The sequence below is a fragment of the Hyla sarda genome, chromosome 9 (assembly GCF_029499605.1).
Source record: "Hyla sarda isolate aHylSar1 chromosome 9, aHylSar1.hap1, whole genome shotgun sequence".
NCBI lineage: Eukaryota > Metazoa > Chordata > Amphibia > Anura > Hylidae > Hyla > Hyla sarda.
The window spans coordinates 122310493-122330778 of NC_079197.1; the positions used below are offsets into that span (position 1 = coordinate 122310493).

At 40.8% G+C, this 20286-nt stretch overlaps 1 protein-coding gene across 6 annotated transcripts in view; it reads left to right on the top strand.

Annotated features, from left to right (window-relative positions):
• FGF13 (fibroblast growth factor 13) overlaps positions 1–20286 on the top strand; it is a 389098-nt gene that overhangs the window by 304771 nt on the left and 64041 nt on the right. For all 6 annotated transcript variants that reach the window (XM_056538615.1, XM_056538620.1, XM_056538616.1 and 3 more), the window contains one exon: positions 14736–14839. In XM_056538615.1, the coding sequence (XP_056394590.1) occupies positions 14736–14839 (104 nt within the window). The remainder of the gene's footprint in view (positions 1–14735; positions 14840–20286) is intronic.

Consider the following 20286-nt stretch of genomic DNA (forward strand, 5'->3'; position numbering starts at 1 on the left):
ACATAACAAGAGGTAAAGTGAACCTTAATACCCCACAGGTGATTCACGACTTTTGCATATGTAAAAAAAAAAAAAAAATATTTTACCTAAAATGCTTGGTTTCCCCAAAATTTTACATTTTAAAAAGGGTAATAGCAGAAATTAACCCCCCAAAATTTGAAGACCAATTACTCCCGATTCAGAAAACACCCCATATTGGGGTGAAAAGTGCTCTGCTGGCGCACTACAGGTCTCAGAAGAGAAGGAGTCACATTTGGCTTTTTGAAAGCAAATTTTGCTCTGGGGGCATGCCACATTTAGGAAGCCCCTATGGTGCCAGAACAGCAAAAAAAAAAAACACATGGCATACCATTTTGGAGACTAGACCACTTGGGGAATGTAACAAGGAGTAATGTGAACATGTATACCCCACAGGTGTTTCACGACTTTTGCATATGTAAAAAAAAACAAAAAAACTTTTTATTACCTAAAATGCTTGGTTTCCAAAAAATTTTACATTTTTAAAAAAGGATAATAGCAGAAAATACCCCCAAAAATGTGTAACACAATTTCTCCCGAGCACGGTGATACCCCATATGTGACCCTTAACTGTTGCCTTGAAATACGACAGGGCTCCAAAGTGAGAGCGCCATGCACATTTGAGGCCTAAATTAGGGACTTGCATAGGGGTGGACATAGGGGTATTCTACGCCAGTGATTCCCAAACAGGGTGCCTCCAGCTGTTGTAAAACTCCCAGCATGCCTGGACAGTCAGTGGCTATCTGGCAATACTGGGAGTAGTTGTTTTGCAACAGCTGAAGGCTCCGTTTTGGAAACAGTAACGTACCAGACGTTTGTCTTTTTTATTGGGGAGGGGAGGGGGCTGTGTGGGGGTATGTGTATATGTAGTGTTTTTTACTTTTTATTTTATTGTGTGTTAGTGTAGTGTAGTGTAGTGTTTTTATGTACAGTCGCACGGGCGGGGGTTCACAGCAGTTTCTTGCTGGCAGTTTGAGCTGCTTCAGAAAATTTGCCGCAGCTCAAACTTGCAGCCGGATACTTACTGTAAACCTCCGCCCATGTGAGTGTACACTGTACATTCACATTGGGGGGGGGGGGGAGAAACATCCAGCTGTTGCAAAACTACAACTCCCAGCATGTACGGTCTATCTGTGCATGCTGGGAGTTGTAGCTTTGCATTAGCTGGAGGCACACTGGTTGTGAAACACCGAATTTGGTAACAAACTCAGTGTTTTGCAACCAGTGTGCCTTCAGCTGTTGCAAAAGCTACAACCCCCAGCATGTACAGACAGTGGAAGGGCATGCTGGGACTTGTAGTTATGCAACAGCTGGAGGCATACTACTTTGGCTGGGGATTATAGTTATGCAACAGCTGGAGACACACTGGTTTGCTACTTAACTCAGTGTTTCACAACCAGTGTGCCTTCAGCTGTTGCAAAACTACAACTCTCTGCAGTCACCGACAGCCAACGGGCATGCTGGGAGTTGTAGTTATGAAACCAGCAGATGCACCACTACAACTCCCAGCATGCACTTTAGCTGATTGTGCAAGCTGGAAGTTGTAGTTATACAACAGCTGAAGGTACACTTTTCCATAGAAAAAATGTGCCTCCAGCTGTTGCAAAACTATTAATCACAGCATGCCCATAAGGGGATGCTGGGAGTTGTGGTGGTCTGTCTCCTGCTGTTGCATAACTACAGCTCCCAGCATGCCCTTTTTGCATGCTGGGAGCTGTTGCTAAGCAACAGCAGGAGGCTGTCACTCACCCAACTGCTGATCCATGCTGCAGGTCAGTCCCTCGCCGCCGCCGCCACTCCTGGGGCCCCGATCCCAACAGGGACGCCGGGGATCGGGGTCCCCAGCTGCTGGGGTCCTCCTACCGCACCCGATCATGTCCTCCGGAAGAGGGGCGGATCGGGTTGCGGGAGTCCCGATTGACCCGGAATCGTCGCAGATCGCTGGGCTGAATAGTCCAGCGATCTGCGGCCATCGCCGACATGGGGGGTCATCATGACCCCCTTGGGCGATATGCGGCGATGCCTGCTGATCGATATCAGCAGGCATCGGGCACCGGCTCCCCTCCAGCTAGCGGCGAGGGGTCGGGAATGAATCGGACGTACTCCTATGTCCTCGGTCCTTAAGGACTCGGAAACGGGGGCGTAGGAGTACTTCCATTGTCCTTAAGGGGTTAAGGTATACACCTGAATATCTTTGATGGTGAGTCTATAGCTATCCTTTATCCACATTGTTAGGATTGGAGAGCTGGATTAATCTCTGTAGCTTCAATAGATAGCTTGAACCCTATTACGGGAGATAATATACCTTTTTGTATGTCGGCCTGTCGATCCTGGGGGACTGACATATTGTTATCTTTGGACTCACCATTTACAGTAATAATTCAGTAGTCAGGATTGACTCGGGATCAACACAGATAGTTTCTTTTCAGGTGTTGTGGAATTTTTTGTCATATTTTGTCACAACATAGTGGTCACGATTTTCTTTATAATATAACTCATTTTACTGTATATCAATAAAATTTATACGTTTTAGCTTTATCTGATACTAGGGTCCTGAAGGGGCTGTGATATTGTTCTTTGACTAACCCTAAGAGTCATTTTGTGCTGTTTTGAGATATATAAACATTGGCCAAAATTTATTAGGGTATAAACATTGGCCAAAATGTATTAGGGTATGGTGTTGTGCGCAAATATTCGCATTTCAAATTTTTATCGTGAATATCGCAAATTCACGAATATTGCAAATATATTCGCTATATATTCAAAATTGTGAATATTCGCTTTTCTTTCTGCATATGCGCATATGTGAATATTCACATATTCCTTCTTTTCACTTGTGGGCCAATTAAAATGATGCAAATACACTTGTCAGAGGTTATCAACAACATCCCTAGCAACCAATAGTAAAGTTGCCCACACCCTCACTGTTTTCTTCCTCCAATACAGGAATATGCGAATATTCACATATGCGAATATAGGACAAATATTCATCTATATATTTGCGAAATATTGCGAATTTGAATATGGGCAATGCCGCTCATCATTATTAGGGTATAGACATTATTCTAAATGTATTAGTGTACAGACATTGGCCCACATTTATTAGTGTATATGCAATGGCCGCATTTATTAGTGCATTTGCACCCATTTTGGGGAAATTTATTTAAAAAAAATATCAGTTGTGAGACCTAATTATTAATCATTGGTGCCATAATTTACAGCCATTTGGGCCACACATGCCAGTTAGTAAATGTGCAAAGGAGAAAAATCTTTTTCTCTACTCTACACAGACAGTGGCAAAGAAAAATGTCAGCCAGCTATCTGGTGCCTCCTAATAGAGAAAGCACCTTGTGTCAATGATTGGCTCTTTAAAGAGCCTTGAAATGTGACTTCTCCCAAAAGAAAGAGGTACTTTGGCTTGACTTATATTGAGTAGCAAGGCTGGTTTTAGACTAAGTGTGGGCCTGGGCAAAAATGAAAAATGGGGCCCCCATATTGCATAACCTAAGATCACTATGTTGCGCTCCCTGAATTGTGCTCCATCTCGGTCTAATGTGAGTAAAAGATATTGCGCTGTAAACCACAAATGGCTGAAACTACAAACATGTAACATGACAAACGTAATAATTCCATCCAGGATTAATTTGTGGCTGCGGTAATTTGGGGGTCGCAATGTGACCCCATTTAGTGCAGATCAGCTCAGCTCCCCCCTCTGCAAGAACGAAGTGCACGGATAGCTGTGGAGCAACAGGTTGTAAGGACACACGTAGAGGAATCCAGCGCAAAACAGCATCATAACATGTATGGTCACAGGAAACCACAGGGTCACAGAAAGCCAAACATTCTATGATGCTAGGAAATGGAAGATATCCAGCTCACCTGACAAGCCAAACCCCTGCCGCACGGAACTGTGTGAACCAGCACCACGGTAATGTAGAGAGAAAAAGAAGATCCAGTGCAGTGTAACGTGCAAATAAAATCAAGTTTATTTCAAAATCAAGCCACAGGACAGCAGGACACAAGGTTCTACCTTGTGTCCTGCTGTCCTGTGGCTTGATTTTGAAATGAACTCGATTTTATTTGCACGTTACCCTGCGCTGGATCTTCTATTTCTCTCTACATTCTATGATGCTGTTTTAAGGGTTTAATAAACCACTTAATGAGCAAGAACTGATTTGTGCTGGATTTCTCTATGTGTGACCACATTTACTTACATTAGCTGAGATTCAGCACCATTCAAGGAGAACAACATGGCGATCTTTGACTGTGCGACCCACTTTTGCCAGGTAGCCCTAACCTAATACTGTCACCTTGTTCTTGTAATAGTCACTGCACACAGATAAACAGTGATCTTCTCAATGCTACCAATCAGTAATAGCGCCCACATATACTATAAGGCTATGTTCACACGACTAAACGCTGCCGATCTGCGGGTGACTTGATCCATTTTGTGCCTCCAGCTGTCCAGTTTTGAAAAGTGCTGCCTGTCAGTAAAAGTGCTCATTAAATGTTTTACACAGTAATAGTTTTCCTCTTAATGCCCCACACTGTACAAATGCCCCTTTTGTGCCCCTTACTGTGTAATAATGCTCACCTTCATGCTCCCTACTGTACTAAAGATCACGGCACAAAAAATTACCCTTATGCAGCCCTGAGTTTTTTAAAAGCAATACAATAATAGAAAAGCATATAATATGGGGATCATTTAAATCGTATGGACCTACAGAATAAAGATTTACCATAAAGTGCACTGCATGAAAAATAATCCTCCAAGATTTGCTAAATTGCAGTTGTCTTTTCAATTTCCCCACAAAATAATATTTTTTTGGTTGCACTGTACATTTTATGGTAGAATGAAAGGTGTTATTACAAAGTACAATAGATGGTGCCAAAAAACAAGTAGCATATGGGTCTGTGGATGGAAAAATATAAAAGTTGTGGCAAAAATCTAAATTAGCTGTGTCCTCAAGGGGTTACAATTTTAATTCAGCCCCCACAATATCTTTCAGTGGTTCCACACTGGTTAAAGCAATATATGTGCTGTAAATGAATATTTAATACCCCCCTATACTTTCCCTTATTACATTCTTTTTTATCCATTGCACAGAGCATATACACAGCACAGACTTACTATGGATCTTCCAAGACCTGTGATGATATCATCAGGAGTCCTAGCCTATAGGATTCACCGCAGGTCCTAGAAGGTCCATAGTATGTCTATTAGTTCCAGTCTATGGACTCTCTGCCTCCTGGACAGCTTTAGGGCTATACTAACAATACTGCATTTTTTAGCAAATTGCGGCAAAAATGCTACTATTTTGTGCAAAAAGCAGTATTGTTAGTAATGCCCTTAGGCATTGCCCTGAAGCTTTTCAGGTTCCCCCTTTTGGATGGGGGCCCTGGGCAACTGCCCTGGTTGCACCCTCCCCCCCCCCCCAACGCTGGCCCTGTTTAGTAGTCATGTCTCAAGGCTTTGTAAAGGGCTAAGAAGGGGGTAAAGGATGTGACCAGCACACAGAGCGGAGTGAATAACCAATAAAGGGACTGAACCGTACTAGGCTCTAGCAACTGAGGGGTACGCCCACTTGGCTGCCAAGCCTAATTTGCATATATTTTTTAACTCTGATATCTTAGCACTAGAGGAGTCAAGCAACTAATGAGAGGTATGAATTGATTTAGAGTTCGAAGCCCAACACAGCCATGCTCTTATTTTATACCCTAAAAAGCTGCTGACAGGTCTACTGTAAATTTGCATTTCTTTACAATTAGATTAATAAAGCTGGTTGTAACCCCTAGAGAACATGAGATGTACATGTATGTAGATGCTGCCTGATCTTTAACTCACAGCAACATACATGTGTGTTGCAGTGTATGGTGAGTCTATAAAGAGAGTGCAGGAGCAGCACTCACTTTATAGACAGTGAGTGACAACTGTTATCTGCAGTCGCACGGTGATGACTGTCATTAACCTTTAAAGAGGTTTCTGGCAGTAACAGTATCTCTTACCTTGCGATTGGCACCCCACAACGTGACTGCAGGAGTTTGATCATTCTGTCCGGCAGCCACGGTCCTCCCCTTGCAGCCCACGCAGGTCCCACAGCTTTCTGCTTTGAGGCCATGTTCACATGACAGAATTTCAATGCTAGATTCTGCTTTGGAATTCAGCACAGAAATGCCGCTGCAGCAGAGTCCCATTGAATTCAACGGGATTCTGCTGTTCTGTGCACACAGCAAAATGTCCTTGCCAGATGTTTCCAGCGTGGAAATTCCATTTTCCGTGTCCGCACAAAGGATGAAAACGTTCATTCTTTTTGTGGAGTCTGCACAGAATGCATAGCCTTCTATGAGATGGTGCATTCCTGTGTGGTCCTAGCGGCAACATATTATGCCAGTGCCCCGCAGTGTCCGGGGTGTCCGCACGGAGATTCCGTATTCAGACATTTCAGCGTGTGACCATAGCCTTAGACTCTACCATCTGATCACCAATTAAACTGAGCAATATTATATAATAGCATAATATTGCTCAGGAAATGAAATCTAATGATTGCATATAATTGTCCCCTGTAGGGACCATAAAAGTGTAAATGAATGTAAAAAAATATATATTTTAAATATAAAAAGCCCGTCCATTAATAAAAAAAAATATAGAAAAAAATGTAATATACGGTAATAAAAATAAACATATTAGGTATCGCTGCATGCAGAATTGTCCAAATTATTAAAATAAATTGTTAATGATTCTGTATGGTGAACTGTGTAAATGTAAAACAATACCAAAGTCAAAAAAAGATTTTTTATCCCATCATCCTAGAATCAAAATTTTAATAAAAAGTGATAAAAAAAAATTCACAATAAAACAAGAATGGAACCAATAAAAATTACAGATAACTTCACAAAAGATTAGTCCTCATAAATCTCCATACATGAAAAAATTATAATGCTATAGGGGTCAAAATTGTGCAATTTTAAGAATTTTTTTGTTAAAAAGTTTGACTTTAAAAATTAGTAACCTAATAAAAAAGCCTCCGTAGCTGGAGGCGGAACGTGTGGGGTCTGCTGCCCCCATGTTTGGACGAGGACGCCCCGACCATTGTACAGTGACATGCCAGAGATAGATGCACTTTTCATGCCACATGCACTTTGTATTCTTATGGACGGGTATTTATTGTGATTTGCAAGTGTGCACACAGTATTTATGATTTAGTATGTGAGTGCCACTTTGTTTACATTGGGTAGCTTTAAGTCTTATTGTGATACTATGTTATGTTAATTCTATAATACATTTATTGCCATCAGGTGGGATTAGTTGTCTAATGTAAACCTTTAGGATTTTTTACTACATTATGTGTGTGGCATTTAGATTCTTGCAATATATCAAGTTGTTATCTGGTATTTCTTTGGCCGGGATATCCTCCTCCTTTAGGGTGCATTCCCACAGGGCGTATACGCAGCGCATTTGACGCTGCGCAAAATTTATGGCAGCAGCAGGAAATACGCAGGAAATACGCGTCACAGACACGCCGGCACACGGCCCCGCCTCCAAAACTCACTGCACACATAGGGCTGCCGCCGGAAAGCCCTGTGTGTATAGAGAGCGAGGAATATGCAGCGAATTTCCCGCTGCTGCCATAAATTTTGTGCAGCGTCAAATACGGTGCGTATACGCCCTGTGGGAATGCACCCTAATAGTGGGTTATTATACCCAGCATAGGGTGGGCGTAGTAGGATTACATTCCTCTGCCCGGTGTCTATAGGATTTACACTTGTCTTCCTTTTTTGTATGTTCAGATTTTGTAATAAAGATATATTTTATGCATGGTACATTTGACTCATAAAATTTATTGGTGTGCAGCATTACATGGTTGCTAGCTTTTCTCTTCTTTTTGTACAGTCGAGTTTTACTATAAAGTGCACTGCATTAAAAAAAAACTGTATTTTTTGCATTTTCCTTCACAAATGGCAATATTTTTGTTTCTACATGCATCTTATGATAAAATGAAAAATGTTATTATAAAGTACATTTGGTCCTACAAAAAACATGGATCTGAGGATCGAAAAATCAAGAGTAAAATTTGAGGAGAAAAAAATGAAAATGAAAAAATTAGCTGTGTCTATGAGGACAAAAAGGGATGTGTCCTTAAAGGGGTACGCGGTGAAAAACTTTTTTTTTTTTTATCAATTGGTGCCAGAAAGTTAAACAGATTTGTAAATTACTTCTATTAAAAAATCTTAATCCTTCCAGTACTTCTTAGCTGCTGAATACTACAGAGGAAATTATTTTCTTTTTGGAACACAGAGCTCTCTGCTGACATTACGAGCACAGTGCTCTCTGCTGACATGTAGAAAGGAGAAAAAGAAAGGGAGAGGATAGCGCCTTGCTTAATTCAGTGGGATAGTCCCAGTCCACAACCCCAATGCTAGTGGTACTCACCTGGGGTATGGTTCGATATGTGCATATCACCCCTCCGTGTGGGGTCAGATGATCTCAGGCTGCAGCCTGCAGGGTCCAGCTGGGTACTCAGTATGAGGCCTGCTGAAATCTTGAGATCAGTGCAAAAAGATGCAAAAAAGGTGGTCTGCGGTGGTGCTGCCTTGTGGAGATCGGAATGAAGGTTCAGTCTTATAGATAAAATCCCATTTATTGTTACATAAACTGAGATGTAGACATGCAAAACACATTTCGGGGGTAAGTTCCCCCTTTCTCAGTTGCAGAAATTACAATATAAGGTGCATACAGTGAGGCGCCATTTATACAGGAAAAAGATGGCAGAACTGAGTTTGGTTTTAGCGCTCTTTTTCCTGTATAAATGGCGCCTCACTGTATGCACCTTATATTGTAATTTATGCAATTGAGAAAGGGGGAACTTACCCCCGAAACGCTTTTTGCATGTCTACATCTCAGTTTATGCAACAATAAATGGGATTTTATCTATAAGACTGAACCTTCATTCCGATCTTCACAAGGCAGCGCCACCGCAGACCAACTTTTTTGCATCTTTTTGCACTGATCTCAAGATCTCTGCTGACACCTCTGTCCATTTTAAGAACTGTCCAAAGTAGGAGAAAATCCCCATAGCAAACATATGCTGCTCTGGACAGTTCCTAAAATGGAAAGAGATGTCAGCAGAGAGCACTGTGCTTGTGATGTCAGGAGAGAGTTCTGTGTTCCAAAAAGAAAATTATTTCCTCTGTAGTATTCAGCAACTAATAAGTACTGGAAGGATTAAGATTTTTAATGAAGTAATTTAAAAATCAGTTTAATTTTCTTTTCCACCAGCGTACCCCTTTAACACCTTAAGGAAGCATGGCAAAAAAGTACTCCCTGCGCATGCTCCCCTTCTATGAGGCACACTGAAGGATTGAGCATATGTTACAGCGGGATGGTCCCAGCAGCTGATATCAGGACATTTCCAATCAAGGTGATGTCCAGCATGAATCTTTAGACCTAAGTTGATCACTGCATGTAAAATGTTATAAAAAAACTAATCCTGGCTGCCCTGTCGGGCTGATCAGGAACACTGTGGGGAAATCACAGTGTTTTGAACAGCTGAGATGGCAAGATGAGCCTTACCTGCCTCCTCGCCATCCAATCGGCGCTCCAATGCTCCAGTAAGTCATGGCAGCCAGGAGAAATGGAGCACCGATAACATTGATGTTATCTAAAGATTGCAAGTAATAGTCTTCTGTAGGGACTAAAAATAGTTTAAAAAAAATGTTAAAAAATTATTTGGTACAGTATATCCTTTATTGCTCACTCATTGATGACCAGTGTGTTTAGTGTATACCAAGAGTCTCTACTAACAACTCCATATCAATGTAACAGTACCACAGTACTAATGAATTGCAAAAATTAACTAAAAAAAAAGTTTTGTGTGCAAAGTCACTGTATATGAATATGAATCAAAACGTAAACAAAACGCCACTAGACATGTCATAGTAACATGGGATGCTCCTCATTTCTCAAACTTTCAATCTGGATCAACCAAAGGTGCCATAGCATCTTTTTAATAGTCCATTTTTATTATGCCAAAGGTTGGAATTATATATATATATAACTGAAAAGGGTGTTGTGGATGCTGTTGATGAAAAATACTCTAAAAATATCTGATTCTGTCCCTGTTTATCTGGATTGGGCTTGCAGAAATCCATGTGCATGCTGTCAAATGAACCCCATTTAGATCAATGGGACTCATTTTCAGTATTTAAAATTTCTGCCAAACAAACCTGACAAAAAAGCCTTAAAAAGCAGAAATTAGCCTAAAAGTGTTACTGTTATTTAAATTCACTTTTGGTTTGTCCAACAGACATGTCAAAACTAAGATTAGTCAGGGTCTCAGTGCTGAGACACTCACCAATCTATAGTTATATCCAGGTGAAGAATTCTATCAGATAAAACTTACTAACAAGCAAAACTTTCTGTTCCCCGTTCAGATACGCAGGGCTGACTCTGCTGATCTACTGCATGCTGTATAAATATCCACAGACCACTGCTTCAACCTCACTTTCAGCTCCTCTTGACTTATTGGATGAGTAGTCTATAGTTCTATCTCTTGGTAAAGAAGAAACAGAATAATCCTGCACTCACCGCTAGGCTATAGACTCAAGGCTCCTCTAGAGGGATTCACCAGAGACACCAGACTGCAGACTGTGTGTGCTCAGAGGCAAACGACCGGTGGTTTTCGCGCAAACTAGCGCTTCTTCCGGCCGGGAAGCGCACCATAAATTTTGCCTCTGAAGCCACCATAAATGGTAAACAGTAGGCAGGATACCCTGGTAAAGATTTTGTGTCAATTCAGGGGCCTGTTAAAGGAGAACTCAAGAGTATAAAATTGTCCCCCATACTGCTGGCAGTAAAAAAAGAAAAATGTACATACCTTCCTCCGCTCCCCCAGGGCCTCCGGTAACCGACTCCGGTCTCCGCCGTGATCCTCTTCCTGGTTGTTGGTGGTCGGTGAGTACTTCTGCGCTCAGCCAATCACCGGCCGCAGTGAAGTCTCGACTCGGCCGGTGATAGGCTGAGCGGCAGTGTGACGTTTAGGCCCTGGCAGCAGGTGCCGGTGTAGTGAAGAATTTTGTGTCTTGAAGCGTTCTCACACTGCCGCTCAGCCTATCGCCGGCCGAGTCGAGACTTCACTGTGGCCGGTGATTGGCTGAGCGCAGAATGACTCGCCGACCACCAACAACCAGGAAGAGGATCGCGGCGGAGACTGGAGACGGTTACCGGAGGCCCCGGGGGAGTGAAGGAAGGTATGTACATCTTTATTTTTTTACTGCCGGCAGTATGGGAGACACTTTTTATATTCTGGAGTTCTCCTTTAAGTTTTAGATGATTATTCCTCTAGATTTTCCTTTGTTGTGAAGCACCTCTTTTTATACCTTTATCGCTGTTGGAAAATATTTTCCTCCTAACAGGGGATGGAGCACACAGAAAACGCTGTCAGGTATTCAGTTGTTGATGACTGATCCTCCTTATATACAGGCTGTCAGCTACTCCTGTATTCATTTCCCCTTTTTTAGTTTCATGGTAAGCTCGTCTTGACTAATGAGACATGTTGACTATCCTAATATCTCATTAGTAAGAAACGCTCAATGAGAATAGAAAAACAAAGATGGTCTTTTTAAATTCTGCAGCGCATGCACATGGAGACCGGAAGGATCTTTTAGCCTAACAACTGGGCACAGAAGGTTAATAAATCTCGTAACTAATCATAGTAAAATGTTTAATCAACCTGTATTTTTTTTTGTTTTGTTTTTTGTTAAAGAAGTATTCTGGGAATATTTTTCCTCATAAAGGGGAGCATACTTTATTTATAAAGAATTATGTAGAGGTTTTTGTGTATGTCTTTTGATTGCCACTTGTTGCTGATGTGGCAGGCATGGGATAGGCTCCATTTTGGTTTACATATGCACAATTATGTGGGTTCTGTAATCCTGCTAGTGCTGAAGATCTCTCTGGTAAACTCATAAGTGGGTTGGAATCAGTTCACACTGTGCAATTTTTATGTTTTTTCTCACTCAAAGTATGCTTTCTAGAGGAATATTGCCATAAGGAAAAAGTGATTTGACTTATAATCACAAATGTGGTGTTTATGAAGACTTGACGTCTTTAGGCTGTGTTCACATATTGAATCTTTACTGTTTTTTCCACACATTTTACAGTGATTTTCTAAAATTGTGGTAAAAATTTAAAATGTTTAGCATATTTTACACAATTGCTGCACAATCTCTATTTTTGCCATGATTTAGTGAAAAATCACAGCAAAAATAGAAAAACAACGGCAAGAAATGCAATGTGTGAACACAGCCTCAGGGGAGGAGTAAAACTTCTTTATATCATAATCACACAGAGATAGCATATGGGGCTGGAGGGGGTCTGGGAGGAGGGATCTGGTAGGTGATGATGTCATTTATGTAGTTCACAGGAAGTCAGAGTCTGACATCCTGTTGTAACCATTATGCACTTGAAGATTTGGAGAGTCAGACTTGTAATCACATGACCAAATAGATACAGCTGCACTGAAATAAGACATATAGTATTGTAGGACTAGTGATGGTGAGTTTTTGCATGATATAGGCAAAAAAAACTTTGTGATCCTTAAATTAAAAAAATAAATAAATACATAAACAAAAATATAGAAAAAAAGTTATTGAATATGGTGACAGTTTGCAGACTTTTGCTCTGTTTCTCTTCTGCAGCTTGCAATTTCCACATACAGTGCAGGCTGCTCGGTCTTTAGTTTTCCTCTCTCCTTCTTGAAATATTATGTGATTATCAAAGCTGACCATTAATCTGGGCAGAAATTAAGACCAATCTATCGTGCTGTTCCTCTGATGTATTTAATTCTCAACAAGAAAAAGCAGCCTGTGAGGTATTACATACTGGTTTTAAGTAAACCCCCGCTGCCACTTATTTTGGAAGATTTATTAAGATTTAATAAATCTGCCACTGTGCAGCAGCTGGCGGTGTGCCACACAGTGAATCTACACTAGCTTTGAGCTGCCGTAGATTTCAGCTATGTCTTACGGTAGTTGATTGGTGCGAATAATAGTAAATTTGACAGTCCGATGAGGCAACACCCCTTGTACACTGTTCTCTGGCCCTTTTTTTTTAAAGGAATGAGCGCAGTGTGAATCTAAAAAGTAATAAATTTTTGAGCAACTGTGTATTACACAAACATTTGCAACCTTATAACACTAGAAACCTGGTACCGTATATACTCGAGTATAAGCCGACCCGAATATAAGCCGAGGCCCCTAATTTCACCCAAAAAACCCAGGAAAAATTATTGACTCAACTATAAGCCTAGGGTGGGAAATACATCATCCCCCCTGTCATCATTCAGACACCCGTCATTAACACCCTGTCATCATCCCCCCCCCCTTCATTATCACTGCCTGTCAATCCCTTCATCAGTGGTCTTCAACATGCGGACCTCAAGATGTTGCAAAACTACATGCTGGGAGTTGTAGTTTTGAATCATCTGGAGGTCCACAGGTTGAAGACCACTGCGGCCTTCGTCATCATCCAGACCCCCCTTTAGTTTTCTACTCACCTCCCCTCGGTAGGAAGGAAGGGTGAGCTGGTCCGGGCCATCTATGCTGCAGGGACCGTCCGGAGGGGAAGGTTAGTCGTTCCGGGCTGTCCATCTTCACCGGGAGGCCCTCTTCTCCGCTCCGTCTGCTGCGCATGGACGTCCCTGTGTGTCATCATCAAGGCAACGTCACTAGTCCGGGGCCGGCCCGAAGCGGAGAAGAGGGCCTCCCAGTGAAGATGGATAGCCCGGAACAACTAACCCTCCCCACCGGATAGACCCTGCAGCATAGATGGCCCGGACCAGCTCACCCTTCCTTCCCACCGAGGGGAGGAGAGTAGAAAACTAAAGGGGGTCTGGATGATGACGAAGGCCGCAGTGGTCTTCAACCTGCGGACCTCCAGATGTTTCAAAACTACAACTCCCAGCATGCCAGGACAGCCGATGGCTATCCGGGCATGCTGGGAGATGTAGTTTTGCAACATCTGGAGGTCCGCAGGTTGAAGACCACTGATGAAGGGATTGACAGTTCACTCGAGTATAAGCTGAGGGGGGCGTTTTCCGCACAAAAAATTGTGCTGAAAAACTCAGCTTATACTCGAGTATCTATGGTATCTAATAAATGACCTTATTAATTCACCCAAATATGTGAAAACATGCAGGATGGAAAAGAGACACTAAGCAAAATAAAGACCTATGGAGATGGTTTTGTCTATAAATAATTGATGGGTCGCTAGACAGCAGAACCAGGCTTGACCTTTAGCAGTTGCCTTTCCTGGGTCCAAACAATGGCTTGCTGTAGCACAGAATAACGGGATCAAACAGATAATATTCATACAACAAACACTAAACAGGATAACACAGAATGAAGGAAATATCTGACAACAATTGGACCATAAAACTCAATAGGCTGGCCAGATTAGCCCCTGACGCAAGTAGCTGGACTCTAAACCAGTCACAACTAATAACCCAGCATGGACCATACTCCAGCATAAAAAACAAACCATGCAGATGCCATGACACGACCAACCTACTAAAACTAGTAACATATTTATAATACTACTACTTTTTTAAGAGGCTCCATTAGGAGACTTGCTGTAATTCTTGAAGATATTTACCTACAATCTTTTGTGCTACTACATCTATTTTGTGTTTGTTGATCTTATCTGTTTCTATCTGTTTCAGCTATATTTAACCTCATACCAGTTGGCTTACGAGTGGTGGCTATACAAGGTGTTCAAACTAAGCTATACCTAGCCATGAACAGCGATGGATATTTATACACATCAGTAAGTAACATTTAGTGGCATTGATGCATTTGGACTAATGAATGGTAACTTTATTTTTTTCTATAACAAATGCATATATGTTATGAGTATCCAAGTACTTGAACCCGGAAAAATTACAAACTCTTCTGTATACTAAAGTGTCATTCTTGATATAAATTCCTGTATGTAAGGAAAAACCTATGAGCTCCAATAACTATAGGTCGTATATCCTGAGTCACAGAGTGTACCACCATGCTGTATTTATTGTCTAGAACATTTAATGTATGGAAGCACAGAGGCCATGAAGTTTTTAAAGAGCCATAGGCTCTCCGTGTTTCCTCATATGGTGCCTCTGTTTAACTCCTTAATAGCCAATATCAGCTATATTTGTGGTCAAGAATATCTTTATTAGAGTAAATTCCCCTGTGGCAGGTTTGTTGCTAAAATTTCTGTAAGGCTGCATTCAAATAACGTTTCTAACATACAGGGACCGGATCTGGTTGGGATGGAAAAACCGGGTGCTCCCATATCCCAGCCAGACCCGGACCCCATCTCATTCATTTACATGAGCTGACTGGAGTCAGGTAGTGATCTGGTATTGTGACCGGACTTAAAACCGTGGTATTCTGGTATATACCGGGAGCTCCCGGTTTTCCCATTCCAGGATGGTCCCCGGATCCGGTCCCTGTATGTAAGAAACATTATGTGAATGCAGTCTGATCAATTCCTTTCACCTGAATGGGGTTGTTTTGGCAGCAAACACAAGGGTTTCTGCAAGCCCTTCCTAAGTGAATGGGATAGTTGCAGATATGTATAAAAACAATTCAGTGGTGTTGGAATAGATGCTGAGGGTAGGGTCACACATTTGGTAGCAAAATCTGCTACAGCAAATCTGCAGTAGATCTGCAGCAGAAAATGTGTACTGCTAAGGGTGTGTTCACACTGGGGAAATTCCACAGAATTCTGTGAGTGGAAGTCCTCGAGTGGAAGTCCGCGCAGTGAACATTCCCATCAGTGTAAACAGGTCTTCTGTAAGACCCATTCACACTGCAGAATTTCAGTGGCGGACAATTCCGCCACTGAAATTGTTCCGCGCAAAGAAAGAATATGTTCATTCTTTGCGCGGAAGTCCGCAAGCACTGCATAGCCATTAATGGTGACGGCGCAATGCCACGCAGTCCTACCACCGAAGTATTTTCAGCGGCGGCCACCAGATGGAATCTCCATTTGCTGGATTCAGTGAGTGGAGATTTTAGAGGCAGTATACAGAGTTATGTAGGAATCGACTGTAGGTATAAATAAGGATAGGGATTTGTTCTCTTCATTAATAGGGGGCTTTTGTAAAAAAGCACTTCAGAAAACCAGTCTATACCAGTAACTGATCTACTTACATTAAGGTCTTTCATTTTGCGATGTAGGGAATACATAACAATATATCATGAATGATGGTCATGCAAATGGTGATTGATTGGTAAGCAGCTTCTAGTTCATATAAATTGATGCACGCTGTGCGGCGACTGTGATGAGCCTTAGCTACAGAGCGAGCTGGATGGAGCACATGTATTCTGTGACTGTTATGAGCTGTGATACACGTGCAGTATTTAATAAGGGGCAGGTCATACAGTTATGCTTCGTTAGCTTAGCCTGGCTTTCCTGTTCAAATATCCGATTGAATGTTGTAATCTTCTTTACATTTTAAGAGCCACTTTTGTAAAATATATATACTATATATATATATATATATATATATATACTAATGTTAATGAGTCCATGAACTACATGTTTGATATGTCTTATCACAAAATTTTAGAGGGTGCCAAAAATAAAGCCATGTACTTTATAGCATACAAATATTTAATTTGACGCACAACATACATTTCTCCCTGTTTTGGTATAGTAAGTGATCTATTAACCCCTTAAGGACCAAGGACGTACCGGTACGTCCTTGGTCCTGCTCTCCTGATATAACGCGGGGTTACACAGTAACCCCGCGTCATATCACGGCGGGCTCGGCGTCATAGTGAAGCCGGGACCCGCCTTTAATAGCGCGCAGCGCCGATCGCGGCGCCGCACGCTATTAACCCTTTAGCCGCGCGCTCAGAGCCGAGCCGCGCGGCTAAAAGCAAAACCGAAAGTGGCCGGCTAGCTCAGTCGGGCTGTTCGGGATAGCCGCGGCTAATCGCGCCATCCCGAACAGCTGACAGGACAGCAGGAGGGCCCCTACCTGCCTCCTCGCTGTCCGATCGCCGAATGACTGCTCAGTGCCTGAGATCCAGGCATGAGCAGTCATACGGCAGAATTGTTAGATATATATAATTATTATGTATATATATATATACATATATATATATATATATATATATATATATATATATATATTTATTTATTTATTTATTTTTTCGTTGTAATCAGTAGTAAAATCTGCAGTTTTTTTTTTCTTTCTTGTGCATCTAATTTTTGTAGGATTTATCTTTTATAAATGTTTTTTTTTTTCCGGTAATATGACTCTTTACAAAACATATAAATGAAACTTACATTATGAGCAATCTACGCAATAAGATATTATTATATAAGATATAATATATATCTGGATTAGACTGGATAGATTTGTATTTTGCTACAATAAAAATGATTAGGGTCGCAGTGTTTGTCGCAGTGTTTGTCGCAGTGTTTGTCTGAAATAGGCTAAGTTTCCACTTGGTTTTTTTTCTGGCAGTTTTTGGATATCTGCCACTGCAGTTTTTGAGCCAAAGTCAGAAGTGGATCCATAAGGGAGGAGAAGTGTAAGTCCTTCCTTTATATGTCTTATTCCTTTTGAATACACTTCTGGCTTTGGCTCAAAAACTGCAGTGGCAGAAATCCAAAAACTGCCAAAAAACAAAAAAAAAAACCTATTGGAAACTTAGCCTTATATGTTGGGGAATCTGTTGCTTATACATCTGATGTACAGTTGTCACATAAGTCATAAATAGCCATTTACTGTATACTTCTTTATGATATAGTGCACTATTCAGTCTCTGCACTCCATTTTTTTTAGCCCTGCTGTATAATGTAGATTTATGGACCTGGTGCATATAGTAAATGACATTGTATTAAATAACCTTACTTGAAGAGGAAACAATATTATTCGTCATTTTGTCCAATGAGATACAATAGCTCTTTTTATTTGCTAACGCCTGGCTCTTCGTAGACCATTACATTAGGAGAATATGCTTTTAGGTTTATAGACTGATTATGTCAGTCTATAGACTTGCCAGTGATTTGTTTAAATGAACAAAAATTATCCTGAAAAATTAATCTTTATAGACTCTTATTAGATGAAGGATTTTATGGAATTCTCTGTCCTGTAACCCTCGCCATTATTTAGGAGGAAGCTGGCTGAATTGACATGTGCGCTCTGACTCTCCCCACATACTGTGACAGCTTATTACAGGCTTCTCAGCATCCATTTCACTCTTCTAACCTGTGACTCATGCGTACGGCTTTAACTTTTTGTTGTTATCGGTTATAGCTTGTTATATTGTTAGCATTTTATGTTTTACTGTTATAATTTGTTATTTCCTTTAAATGGGATCATGTATAGGCTTGAATAATAATAATATTAATTTTAACTAATGTAGTTTTTGTAGTTTAATTTGCAGTTTAATAATTTGCCAAGTGGTGGAATGAAACTGAATGTTTTTTTGGACCTGAATGTTTTTTGATAGCACTGTTCCCTAACTTGTTGCTCTCCAACTATAACTCTCATCATGCTCTGTCAGTCTACCAGGACATGCTGCTACTTTTGCAAAGCTGGAGCCAACAGTTTGGAGAACATTGTTTTATAAAATCCAGCATAAGAGAATAAAGATGGCGCTCACCAATGACGGTGCAAGAACGGTGATTTTTTATTTACAGCAATGCAACCGGCAGACAGACAGCATCGGGAAAAGGGGCACCGCGGCATTGGTCACCCTTCTTGCACCGTCATTGGTGAGTGCGATCTTTATTCTCTTATGCTGGATAGCATGGTTGTTCTTCGGATTGAGCACTGTAACTGTGTCAAGTGTCTGTTCTAGCTGCATCATATTGAAGCAATATTACTATGGTGGCTGTGCCAAATGCTTTGCCTATTGTCCTTTGTTTTATAAAATAACTGCATTGAAGGATATGATCACAAAGACACATTGTATTGACATGATGTCCCTGTTTACAGCAGGTCACCATTAGATTGTGGTCAAAGTCACATCTAGGTTTTCTTTCACTTAGGGGAATATTATTTGTGTTGCTCTAACCTTATTTCTACCCTTGCGGAGTGTTTTGTTCAGGCCTACTCTGGTACACAGCATCGGGCATGTCCGGGCAGCCCCATTTAGAAGAGGGATCAAGCGGTGGATTCTTTAAATAAATTATATCAGTTTCCTATTTTGTTCCTTTTCTTACAGGCTGGGCCCTTTATTAGTTTTCCATTATATTGGTTAGATTAAAAAAAATTTATAACAAAAACTAAATTGACATCCTCCCACCTCCCTTAATGTTATATTAACTAAAACAATAGTGGAGTTTATAAAATATAAAGACTTTGCCATGAACAGAGGACCATGAGCTCTGCACAAAGCTATTTCATCGTGTGTACCCATTCAATGATTTTCTCGATTCACATTCGCCTGCATAGGAAGGTAATTACTTGTAAGACACAGAATTCCCCATCTGCAGTTCAGTGACATAAAAGAATTCACAGTTCTCTCTTTCCCCATGAGAATTGCACAGAGAACGGCGTTTTCTGAGAAAATGGAATTTCAGTGTTACGCAACTTTTTAGCATATTAAATCTTTTTTTTGACAATTTTTAATACATTTTTATATCAGATTCCAATTACAACACATTTTCCTTTGAAAGCCACAAGATAACTGAGAAGTCATCATGACCAGTACCTGTGTTCATGGTTCTTTAATGAAGAAGTCCATCTTCCAAGAAGCTCTCACATTTAATATGGATGACGGCCTCTGTCTGTCTCTCAGCATAACCCAATTATAACACAGACAGGCATGGAAAATGTGACGTCTTCTGCTATGGCTTGATGAACCTCAATACTGTACTGTAATGTGCGGCGGACGGATTACTATATATAGATAGTTATTTTAACAATCATTCCATATCAAAGAGTAGTTAAACGGGAACATGATGTGAGTTAATCGTATGGTTTAGTTGTTTGCTATCTCTTTCACAATTTTTTTTTTTTGTAGTACAAATGTTTTTTGTTTCTATACATTTAAAGAACATAATAAGCCTGCAATAAAATTACTTTACTCCAAAGGAAAATTAGATTGGAATAGAGAAATTACCATTTTGCTGCTGGAGAGTTTTTCTCAATATTGTAAATCTTGTAAATCTTCTAGCTCTGTTCTACCAGACATTTTTATTTAAAGTGGTATTGCTATCTTGGAATGCTATGACATATGTAGGATGTGCTTTAACATACTAAATAT